This window comes from Herpailurus yagouaroundi, unplaced genomic scaffold (assembly GCF_014898765.1).
Source record: "Herpailurus yagouaroundi ecotype Mexico unplaced genomic scaffold, PumYag 139, whole genome shotgun sequence".
Classification (NCBI taxonomy): Eukaryota; Metazoa; Chordata; class Mammalia; order Carnivora; family Felidae; genus Herpailurus; species Herpailurus yagouaroundi.
Window position 1 is genome coordinate 45,504,140 of NW_024412394.1, and position 12,867 is coordinate 45,517,006.

Genomic DNA, 12,867 nt, shown 5'->3' on the forward strand with positions numbered 1-12,867 from the left:
AGCCCTCATGTTTTCATTGCCTCACGTGTGTATACAGTTGCAGCCACTTGCCTGTGAGCTTCCCCTAACTGGTGCCAGAGAGGTAAAGCTCCCACTCTGAACGCCTTTGGTCCTGAGCGAGCAGCCTGTGCCCATGTCTTTGCTGGGCTATTTCACAAACACCCCTGTCTGTGGTTCCCATATGTCTTATGTATGCACGGATGGATGCGTGCATGCATGCACTCATGTCTTGCCCTCTCCCTGTCTGTCTCTCAGCTTCCTGAGGACAAGGACTTCCTGGGGACTTGTTACTTGACACTCTAGAACCCTGTAAGAAACCAGTTGAATGATACCCATCCCTTCCAGGTATTTACATTAGTGGCAGTTTGACAGAATGGTTAAGGCCCTGGATGCTTAAGCCTCGCTACCTTTGTTCATACCTCAGCTCTGTCACTTGCTAGTTGTGAGAGCCCTGTGCCTCCATTTCCCCATCTAGGAAAAGGGCAGATAATAGCACCTACCTAATAACATTATAAGAATTAAATAAGTTAATATGTGAATAGGGCTGGGCTACGTAGCATGAAGATCTTAACTATTAACATTTCTTTTTGTCATATTTTTTGTGTTTAAAAAAAACTTTCTTGAAATTTCCCTTATGTCAAATCATTAGTAATTTTTAGTCCTCTGTGAACAAAGCTGAGGCTCTGAAATGTCCCCTTACTAATTCAGACATAGGCATCCTTTGATAGTTGGGTATCCTCAGCAGATTTCCAATATAAAGAGACTCTAAAAGTTCCATTTTCTCCCTAACTGCCATCATGAAATCTAAATAATGTTCCCATGTATATACATAAGACACAGAACAGTTCAACCAACTTTAAAAAAAAAAAATCTTCATTCACAAAGGTCAGTAAGATATTAGTGGAAATCTAAATTTAAAATACAAAATGAGGGGCGCCTGGGTGGCGCAGTCGGTTAAGCGTCCGACTTCAGCCAGGTCACGATCTCGCGGTCCGTGAGTTCGAGCCCCGCGTCGGGCTCTGGGCTGATGGCTCGGAGCCTGGAGCCTGTTTCCGATTCTATGTCTCCCTCTCTCTCTGCCCCTCCCCCGTTCATGCTCTGTCTCTCTCTGTCCCAAAAATAAATAAACGTTGAAAAAAATAAAATAAAATAAAATAGAAAATGAGGGGCGCTTGGGTGGCTCAGTCGGATGAGTGACCAGCTCAGGTCATGATCTTACGGTTTGTGAGTTAGAGCCCCATATTGGGCTCTGCGCTCTCTCTCTACCCCTCACCTGCTCACTCTCTCTCTCCCAAAAATAAGTAAAAACAAACTAAAACACACACACACACACACACACACACACACACACACACACAGAATGAAAACAAGGGAACCAGGCCAATTGCCCTGAGAGGGTCAGCCAGGAATGGTAATGCAGTTGGCTAAGCTTCCAAGCAACTTGATTTCTCTCATTTCACAAAATATTGTGTAATAACTATTAACCAAGTTGTAAAAAATAAAATCCTGCCTTGCTCTGAAAAGTTTTAATGGCTCATGTACCAAATCAGAGAGTAAGGTGGAGCCCATTTAAATGGACAGGTGGAGTGGGTGGTTTTATCATTCATTCAGTAAACATCTGCTGGGCACTGATGCCAGGCATTCATCCGGTGTCACCAAGGATGCAGGGATAGTCAGTGCCACTCTTGTCTGTGGGAGAAAGATGTGTGAGCAGACAGCCACAGCAAGGTTATGTATTGTCAGAGCTGTGCATGCAAGGTATGTCAGAGTGTGGTATCTACCGTGGAGGTGCCACGGAAGTCTTCATAGGGAGATCACACTTGAGCAGCATCTAAGGCATCTCATTGACTGTGGGTGGTTTAGTGTTCCTGGAACTGAGCGCATCTGAAGTTTGGCAGAAGAAATGAACCAGCTCAGGGAGATCAGGATTTCAGTGGGAGGTAGGAGGCCTTGGAGGGACCTTGGAGGGACTCAACGCAGGGGCTAGAAGCAATTGCACGCGTGTTTTCAGAAATGCATTCTGATGGCCTGCGGTGGCAGGAGGTTTGTGAGCCTGGTGGCCAGGAGGCTGACTTGAAGACTCCAGAAAGGTGTGGGTGAGATGTGAGGAGGCAGAGGGGGCAATGGGAATGTGGTAGAGAAGACCACCTGAGAGAGGATGGTGTAGGAGCAGAAGCAACAGTCCTTCCTGGCTGGTTGGCCGTGAGTGGGAAGCCAGGGGGACAAGGGGAGGGCTGCCCAGGCATCTCCCTGCTTCTCTGGGTGTTCTTAGGAGTTGTAAAGGCTCTCTCCTAACCCTGGGACCATGTGCATCCTCACAGGTGTCTTATAGCCTTAATGGCAAGAAGTGTCCTTCTCTGCTGGCCGTCTACCTGGAGGGGACTCCTCAATGGCCAGCAGACAGGCAGGAGTGGGGAAGCATGGGGAGGGTGAAGGAGAAAGGACAGTGACCACCAGACCACTGCCAGACAGTTCCATACAATGTCCCCTGAAATAAGAAACAGGAAAGGGGAACAGGCCTCTGGGCCACTGGCCCTGTCCCAGTGGGCACGTTTTCAGTGTCTGTTGCCCACCTTGCCTTGCTTCAAGCCAGGCAAGCCTGAAATGGAGAGGGGGAGGGGTCATTTCAAATCTTGGAAAAAATCTATATTTTCTTGTAGCGCTTGGAATAAAAACTCTGCTTCAGGTAGAGTCTGACCAAGGATGCTACACCAGGAGCTTGTCAGAACTGGGCCGCTGTGGCCTCTTCACAGCTTGATTTTGGAACATGCTGCCCAGTTGAGAATGCAGGCTTTGTGTGAAGTGACGCCTAACAGGTTCCTGGCCTGTGAGGCTTTCTCAACAACCAGGCATTTGCACCTTCCTTGCCTTCTATGGCCAAGTTTCCTGCTAAAATTACCACTCTGTGCCTGCTGTGACCATTCATCAGAGGCTTTCAAAACAGAACTCTTTGCCAGTTTGGTACTAGAGGTCAGAGAGACTGCAGTTTCTCATTGCAGCACACACAAGACATGATGATGCTAGTACAGAATTCTAGGTTACGTGGAGGAGGCTGCTGGTGGCAACCAGCAACAAGTCCAGCCTTGGAAATTACTTCTCTGTCACTTTCCTCCTCTCCTACCAGTTATTTATTTACTTGTTCATTTATTCAGTAAATATTTACCAAATATTACCCCTGTGTTAGGGACATTTAAAAAAAATTTTTTTAACGTTTATTTTTGAGACAGAGAGGGAGCATGAACGGGGGAGGGTCAGAGAGGGGGAGACACACAATCTGAAACAGGCTCCAGGCTCCAAGCTGTCAGCACAGAGCCCGACGCGGGGCTTGAACTCATGGACCGTGAGATCATGACCTGAGCCGAAGTCGGCCACTTAACTGACTGAGCCAACCAGGCGCCCCTGGGGACATTTTAAATAAATTATGGGAGTCAATGCATATTGTTTAATAATGCATATTGTTTATCCCTTTGATCAATCAACTGTAAATGGACAGATCAGAAAGGGAAAATTTCTATCAAGACAGTATGGTATCGGTACATAGACAAATGTAATAGAATAGAGAACCCAGAATTGGACCCACAAATATATAGCCAACTAATCTTTGATGAAGCAGGAAAGAGTATCCAATGGAAAAAAGTCTCTTTACCAAATGGTGCTGGGAGATTGGACAGCAACATGCAGAAGAATGAAACTAGACCACTCTCTTACACCACACACAAAAATAAACTCAAAATGGATGAAAGACCTGAATGTGAGACAGGAAACCATCAAAATCCTAGAGGAGAAAACAGGCAACAACCTCTCTGACCTCGGCCGCAACAACTTCTTACTCAACACGTCTCCAAAGGCAAGGGAAACAAAAGCAAAAATGAACTATTGGGACCTCATCAAGATAAAAATCTTCTGCACTGCAAAGGAAATAATCAAAACTAAAAGGCAACCGACAGAATAGGAAAGGATATTTGCAAGTGATATATCAGACAAAGAGTATCCAAAATCTGTAAAGAACTTACCAAACTCTACACCTGAAAAACAAATAATCCAGTGAAGAAAAGGGCAGAAGACATGAATAGACACTTTTCCAGAGAAGATGTCCAGATGGCCCACAGTCACATGAAAAGATGCTTAATATCACTCATCATCAGGGAAATACAAATCAAAACCACGTTAAGATACCACCTCACACTGGTCAGAGTGGCTAAAATGAACAACTCAGGAAACAACAGATGTTGGCAAGGATGTGGAGAAACGGAAACCCTCTTGCACTGTTGGTGGGAATGCAAACTGGTGCAGCCACTCTGGAAAACAGAATGGCGGTTCCTCAGAAAATTAAAAATAGATCTACCCTATGACCCAGCAATAGCACTGCTAGGAATTTACCCAAGGGGTACAGGAGTGCTGATGCATAGGGGCACTTGTACCCCAAAGTTTATAGCAGTGTATCAACAATAGCCAAATTATGGAAAGAGTCTAAATGTCCATCAACTGATGAACGGATAAAGAAGATGTGGTTTATATATACTATGGAATACTGCTTGGCAATGAGAAAGAATGAAATCTTGCCATTTGCAACAATGTGGATGGAACTAGAGGGTATTATGCTAGGTGAAATAAGTCAGAGAAAGATCTATGTTTTCGCTCATAAGTGGATCTTGAGAAACTTAACAGAAGACCATGGGGGAAGGGAAGGGAAGAGGAAAAAAGTTTCAGACAGAGAGGGAGGGAGGGAAACTACAAGAGACTCTTAAATACAGAGAGCAAACTGAGGGTTGATGGGGGAGGGTGGGGAAGAGGGGAAACTGGGTGATGGGCATTGAGGAGAGCACTTGTTGGGATGAGCACTGGGTGTTGTATGTAAGCGATGAATCATGGGAATCTACTCCCAAAGCCAAGAGCACACTAGCCAACTTGACAATAAATTATATTTTTTTAAAAAAGGGAAGATTCTCCATAAAAGTAAAATATTCCAGAATAATGAAAGACCTTCATAGAAATCTGTTGGATGGCCACTGACTTCCGTGTCTCCTGCAGACGCTGAAGAAATCCTGGCATCAAGGCTCAGGCTGACACACTCCTACACCAAGGGCTTTCTTTCTCTCAGTTTCACCCTGAGGAGTGTCCTCATTATTTCTTCTGTTCATCCACTTACTCGTACCAGTGCCTCAGTACCAATGGGCACATTTGTTTACGGGTGAAAGGAGGCAATGAATAAATAGCAGCACCTCCTAAGAAGAGCCTTAGGAAAGAAAAAAACATGGAAGTTGGCACAGAGGACAGTGTGGTCAGGCAGCAGAGCATCAACGCTGAATTCAGTAGCAGATTCCAGCCACAATATACATGGAACAAACATGGGAAATAAAAGTCAGAAAGGATTCTTCCTTCTTTCTTTGAAAGCATTGCCTCTAACGTTTGTTACTCACTGAGGAAAAATGTTATTGTTGTTAGAAGTCAATAAATCAATTCTGCACATAATCATTAGGGCAAGCATGAAAAACAATTTCATCTCCAGTGCCAGCTGTAGTTGATTGACAGTAACTCCCTGTAGGGCTAAGGTAAGAAGGATTCTGAGGCTCAGTCCAAACCGAGTGGGAAAGATCAATTAAGTTAATTAGTTGGCATCTTTCATGGACAGAGGAAGAGGTAGGGAAGAAGGGGAGAATGGTATTATGATATCATGCATTTGTTTGCAGAGTATCCAAGAGACAGTGATTGAATGTTAGCTTAAATTCTGTTTAGCACACAGTGCATTTGGAAATAAAATGATAAGAGATGTAGTCACCTCATAATCACCTGAAAATAAGGAAATTGTTTACCCACAAAGGGAAGGTAGATTTTGGCCTGTATTCAGAATTCATGAGAATGATAACCGAAGTGTAGACACAAGCTTTCCCTCAGTCCTCACTGCAGGGTATTTTTAATAATCCAGGGAGAAACTTGGAGTCAGAAGTCTTAGAATATCTTCATTCTTCCAGTACTGCTTCATATGACCTGAAAATCTCTCTGGGCTTTATCTTTAGTCAACAGAGTTTCTCCAAAGCCACTAGACTTTGACAAACTATCCACATCAAATGTAAATATTAACATACCCCTAAAGAAGATGTTAAACGAATCAGACTCTGTTCCTCAGAGTTAATTTAATAAGAGGATTTTGAATCAGATCTCTTCCTGTCCTTACATTTTCATTTGTTTTTAGCTTTAAATGGCAGCAGCATTTCAGGTGTTCAGGTGGTTGAACATGCTGGGCTGGGCTGGATGGAAAGTGAGGAAAGTTTTTTTCATAGAAGAGTAATAGTTTTTTTTTTTTCTTTTTTGTCTTTTTAAATAGTGTTTTAGGCTTCTTCTGCATGAACAAAGCAGTGAGGGTGGGGAGCCAGGGCTAAACCAGGTGCACGTATTAAATTTCTCTGATTTCAATGGTGGAGGTCATTTTGTTTGGTTCAGCTCTCTTAAGTTACAGAAAAGTGCATTTGGTGAAATTTAGTGTTTATGGTAAAAATATACAAGATTGTCAGATCTAGAATCAGTGAATGAATAGGGCTTGTAGACAAAGGAACCCAATATTAGAAATGTAATGTTTGGAAAGCAAAAATAAAAGAGAGAAGGAGAAAGCATAAGAATATGATTTAGGTCAGGGGCACCTGGGTGGCTTAGTCGGTTGAGCATCCGACTTCGCCTTAGGTCATGATCTCATGGTTCATGAGTTTGAGCCCCACATCAGGCTCTCTGCTGTCATTGCAGAGCCCACTTCAGATCCTCTGTACCACCCCCCACCCCCACTCCTGCTGTCTGTCTCTGTCCCTCTCAAAAATAAACAAACATTAAAACACTTAAAAAAATATGATTTGGGTCAGAAAAAACACTTGCCTGGTGTGAGGATTATAGCAATAAGAGCCGGTAACAGTTTAGCTCAGATCAGGATCTGTTATTAAAGTCATGGGGGAGGCTGTGGGCAGAACAGCAAAAAAAATGACAAGCGCACTTAAGGAGAGGGGTGGTCGGGGCGCCTGGGTGGCGCAGTCGGTTAAGCGTCCGACTTCAGCCAGGTCGCGATCTCACGGTCCGTGAGTTCGAGCCCCGCGTCGGGCTCTGGGCTGATGGCTCTGGGCTGATGGCTCGGAGCTTGGAGCCTGTTTCCGATTCTGTGTCTCCCTCTCTCTCTGCCCCTCCCCCGTTCATGCTCTGTCTCTCTGTGTCCCAAAAATAAATAAAACACGTTGAAAAAAAAAATTAAAAAAAAAAAAGGAGAGGGGTGGGAATATTTAGATAGGACCCAGAAAAGTGGAACAATACTGCAGTATGAATTTGCATGAATTGTCTTATGTGTGTGTTACAAATGCTCTGTAAGATGTAAAGGGACATGGATGTCTTCCATTGCTCTGAGTGCTCTTGGGCAGACTCTTCCTAAGGTATTTTCATGTTAATAAAAATTATAGAAATGAATAAGAATTTTTTTCTGTATGGTACATCTGTATTGTACTATAACATTGTGTGTTAGCTAACTGGAGTTAAAACTTTAAAAAATCAATTTATTTAACACATTTCTTGCGCACCTGCTGTTTGCCTGCAGGGAGCGTGGTGTTCTCAGGCAAGTGGTATGATATTCCTTCTGAAGAGCTTATGAATGATGAACTTGTAGTGAATGCAACGGAGGAGAAGTGGGTCGGAGAAAGTCATGGTGGGGAAATGAAAATATGAGTTTATAGGAAAGTAAGTATTTACAAAGGCAGTTTTCTGCAAAGGAATACATTTTTGTAGGAAAAGTTAGCTGTGTATAGAAGAAAGGAATTTGTTAGAGATTCTTCTGCTCATTCATGTATTCATTCAGCGGTGCCTCCCTGCTCTTCTCCACAGTCTGTGCTAGGCGCTAGAGGGGTTCAGGAGGCAGGTGCAGGCGCTGCACAGAGGTGAGCAGTAGAGCAGAGAATGTGCACCTAACTCAGAGAGGGAGCTCAATGAAGGGTCCACGGGAAGTATCGCTTCTAGAAGGATCATCACACTTCAGGAGCTAAAGCCATTGATTGAATAAAGTAGTAAAGCCATGGTGTAAAGAAATTTCTATTCTATTCTATCCTATTCTATTCTATCGTTTCTGTTCAGCTACCTATCTATATTTAGATCTGTCAATCATCATTTATCTGTTATATACAAAGGGACAAAGATGAGTCCAAGCATGGAGAATGGCAGGTACTTAGGATTTTATTTTGAGTAATCCCTATATATACCAGGCCTTATGCAAAGCTCTTTATATATAAGCATAGTGGTTAAGAAGGTTGCAGTCAAACATAAGTGGTTCTGATCCCAGCTCTACCGCTCACTAATTGCGTGACCTTGAACAATTCATTATGTCTCTAGATCTCAGTTTTCCTCATCTGTAAAATGATAATAGTAATAATACCAATCACACAGCACAAAATCAGTCTTTCTTAACAAAATCACTTTGCACGATGCTGGCGTGTGTCAAGTGCTTGGTAAATGCTGACTCATTTTCATTACAACCTTTGCTTTGTTCATTCGCTGCCCTTCCAGAGGAAGCTGTGATTTAGAAGTGTGCTCAGGTCAAGCTCATGATTGGTAGTGCTAACCTTGCGTGGTAGTGCTAACCTCTATGTCCAACTGCCACATGGCCACTTCCCTCCAAGGACTCACAAGAACTGACATTTACTGTGTTCAAAGCCCCTTCTCCCAGAAATCCTCATGTTGGCCCAAGCTGCCATCACCATCCTGTCAATAAAGCCAGAAATCCCTGGGCAGCTGAATGCCCCCCACTCACTCTTCCTCACCAACCACTGCCCCCCCCACCCCACCACAACCAGTATCCCACCTTTGCCTCAATGTTTTGGTTCCATCCATTCCCCTGCATGCAGTCCTCACTGTTCCCTCTTGGATCACTGCATCAGCTCCCACACTGGCTTTCCGCTGGTGCCATTCCCTTCTCTAAACCATTCAACATAGTGCTGCCAGAATAATCTTTCTAAAATGCAAAGCTTATCTTGTCAATCTTGACTTTAAGGTCCTACAGGGACTCTTCGCTGCTCTTGTGATAAAACTCAACATTCCTGAGCTCTTTGAGCCATAAGGTTCTCTGAGACCTGGTCTTGTCTTCAAGACTTTATTTCTGACACCCACCACCCGTTAAAGTGGGAGACAACCACGCGAGGTTGACAACCATGCAAGGAGACAACCACACATAAATGAAAAAGGTAACTCCAACCATTGCCAAATGGTACCAATATATTGCTGTTGGTAAACTGCAAGGTGACTGACACATTGGATAATCCTCCATGAAGAATGATAGAATTATTCACTTTTTAAGACTTTACAATTAAGCAAGATAGTTAATTGTAATCTCATAAGAGAGACTGATTTCACCACAGAAAGAAATCATGGTGTTCTAAAGAGAAGATAAAAAGGGGGCACCTGGGTGGCTCGGTTGGTTAAGCATCTGACTTTGGCTCAGGTCATGATCTCATGGTGGTTCGTGGGTTTGGGCCCCGCATCGACTCTGTGCTGACAGCTCAGAGTCTGGAGCCTACTTCAGATTCTGTGTGTCCCTCTCACTGCCCCTCCCCTGCTCGCACTGTCTCTCTCTCAAAAATAAACGTTAAAAATAATAATAAGTAACAAAGAGATGATAAAAAGATGATTACCCAAGGCTGGGAGGTCCTTTAAGACTTAGGTCAGCCTTTAAGAGAGAAATCATTAGTTAAGAGGAAGAAGTAAAGATGGATACTCCGAGGTGGGGGAGGAGGTGGGGGAGGAGGCAAATTCAGAAATTCTGACTTTCATTAGGGAGACAGGTGTGTGGGAATGTGAAGACATTGTATTGCTCTGTATAAACATATGCATGAGGACATAAACACACAATTCTTTGAGCCACAGATGTTCAGAGGGGCACCTGTGTGGGTGGAGAAGGGCTGCAGCGCCGAGCAGGGTGAGGACAGCAGGACATGGTGGCTCAGGGAGCACACAGTCTGGCGGACATGCTGAACATGGCATTGGAGTATATGCAGTGTGCTAGGAAGGAAAGGAGTGGGGCCTGTAAGAGAATGCAGGAGGGCCCTAATCTGGGTTGAGAGGTCACCAGTCAGCACTTTCAGGTCTATTCCCAGATGAACGGCAAAGTGAAGCAAAATCAGGCGTGCCGTGGGAGAGTTTGAGATTCACTAGTTTAAGTACTAAGTTAGCAAAACAGCCTTGCAGCCAGCACAGGAAGGTAGGTGCCTGGGGGACATGGGCTTATGCTAGGGCCAAGGGAGAAAGGGGCGGAGGGTTTTTCAGAGGAGGTGGCTGGGATGCGTGTTTTGTCAGTATTACTCTGGGGGAAGCTGCCAGATGTCAAAGAGGTTGTTTTGCACCCAGTAGCCACTCCCAGAGCAGCGAGGAATGGGAGAGAGCAAAGAAGGTGGGAGGTGAGGCTGCCTGTAAACCATGCCAGCTCCCCACCAAGTCCTGCTTTCCGAGTGGGTTAACAATGCCCTGAAGGTCGGTGAACATTTCACCATCTTGATCTTCCTGAGACGCGAAGCTGCTGGGAATGAAACCCATGACGGCCCAGAGCTGCCCAAAGGAGGAAACCCGTGCCCCCCTGCAAAATGCAGAGAATGCCATCTCCTGTTACCTTGGGGGATCTTCATTTTCCCCAAAGAATTAGAGGACCACACAGCCCTTGGGAAGACATAGTTGTGGGAACATAAAGGAGAAATGACCGAGACGATGTGGACACCAGAGGAGGGGAGGTCACTGGCATCTCTACCAACAATACATTTCCAGTCGCCTTTTGCTAAAGTCCTGTTGACTTTAATGGTTCCCCCAGCAGATGGGATGTTGAAACAATTGCATGGGGGGGGTTGAAATGTGGGTTTATGAGAGAAACCAACCTGCAAAGCCTGGACAGAGCTTAGGAAATGGCAGACTCTCCAACTTGCCCCACATCTGAGGACAGCAGGGACAGCGTTGCAAGTGACTCTTACATGGACTGATGCCACCTTCAGTAGGTGCTGTGGGATGTGGGAAGCAGTTCTCAAATGAACCTGATGATCTGTGTGTCCGTGGGCCCAGCGCCAGGGTCACTGAGTAAAATCTCCTGTTGTGAGGACGACAGAGGTCATGCCATCAGCCTCCTAGAACCCTATCAGGTTTGGGAGCCACTGGGCTAATGTAGTATTCTTTACAGTATATTTTTGTTTTTGCAGAAATTCCAGAGTACCTAATTCTTGTTCTCTTTTCCCTTTCTACTAGGCACTGGGAAATCACGAATTTGATAATGGCGTAGAAGGACTGATTGATCCACTCCTCAAAGAGGCCAGATTTCCAATTCTGAGTGCAAATATTAAAGCCAAGGGGCCACTAGCATCTCAAATATCAGGACTTTATTTGCCATATAAAATTCTTCCTGTTGGGGATGAAGTTGTGGGAATTGTTGGATATACTTCAAAAGAAACCCCTTATCTCTCAAATCCAGGTATTTTCTACTTTTATAGCACTTGTTGCTTGCAAATAGATGTATTAAATCAGAGCTTGGCATTATTTGTATGGGCTGTAGGCAAGAGTAGGAACAGCGTGCTGTGTTGGGCAAATGGCGTACTTAGGTTAACATTGATAAAACCAGTCTGGTGACTTCCACATTGTTCTAAATTACTTCTTATAGACATTGCTGTTTTGTTCACTGAACTTCTTTGTTGACATACACAGTATCTTTGTTTAATTCAGTGCATTCAAAATTGGACAAGAAAGCCATTTACATCCAGTACTAAACATTACAGAGTTACTTACTAGAGAATAAAAGCTGTATAATTCACTGCCCTATTGCCTGCAGAGCCAGAGAGCCCAAAGCTAGGGCGTTACCTCAGTTTACCTTACCTTTCCTTTTCTAGTATGATTATTATGTCTAGTTAACTCTCCTTGTTCCCTTTTTGTTATTTTTTAATGACTTTGTTGTATCCAGCTTTTTGAGAAATACATATCCTTGAAAGGTCTCATGGTATACATATCTTAATATAAATATATTTAATATATGCTATATTTCATATAGTATATATATCTATATATGTACATACATACACATATAACCCTAAAATCATTCAAGAAATATTTGGGGGCACCTGGGTGGCTTGGTCAGTTAAGCGTCCAACTCTTGATTTCACTGAGGTCATGGTCTCATGGTTCATGAGTTCAAGCCCTGCATCAGGCTCTGTGCTGACAATGGACCCTGCTTGGAATTCTCTCTCTCCCTCTCTCTGTCTTTCTCTCCCCACCCTGTTCATGTATTCTCTCTCTTTCTCTCAAGATGAATAAACTTTAAAAAATGGTTATTTTATAAAAAAGAAACATTTTTGAGCCACTTTTACAGGAATACTTTCACCAAAACACTTTGGCAGTAAGAACAAAAATGATATTTTTTCTAAATTATGTAAACCAATTTTCTTCCCATATTTGGAGAAAAAAAGGGGAAACTAACAGAAATAAAAGATACAGCATAGGGAAGTTAGTGGTATTATAGTAGCATTGTGTGGTGATAGGTGGTAGCTACCTTGTGGTGAACATAGTGTAAAAAAAAAAGAAAGGAATGAAGGAAGGGAGGGAGGAAGGGAGAAAAAGAAAGAAAAAGAGAGAGAAAGAGGAGAAGGAAAACTAGGAGCTGGTATTATCCAGAAATAAGGGTTTTCTTTTTTTTTTTTTTTTATGAAATTTATTGACAAATTGGTTTCCATACAACACCCAGTGCTCATCCCAAAAGGTGCCCTCCTCAATACCCATCACCCACCCTCCCCTCCCTCCCACCCCCCATCAACCCTCAGTTTGTTCTCAGTTTTTAACAGTCTCTTATGCTTTGGCTCTCTCCCACTCTAACCTCTTTTTTTTTTTTTT

At 43.7% G+C, this 12,867-nt stretch overlaps 1 protein-coding gene across 2 annotated transcripts in view; it reads left to right on the top strand.

Annotated features, from left to right (window-relative positions):
• The window catches only part of NT5E (5'-nucleotidase ecto), a 49,017-nt gene that overhangs the window by 9,601 nt on the left and 26,549 nt on the right, over positions 1-12,867 (top strand). For both annotated transcript variants that reach the window (XM_040474096.1, XM_040474097.1), the window contains exon 2: positions 11,239-11,461. In XM_040474096.1, coding sequence (XP_040330030.1) covers positions 11,239-11,461 — 223 coding nt within the window. The remainder of the gene's footprint in view (positions 1-11,238; positions 11,462-12,867) is intronic.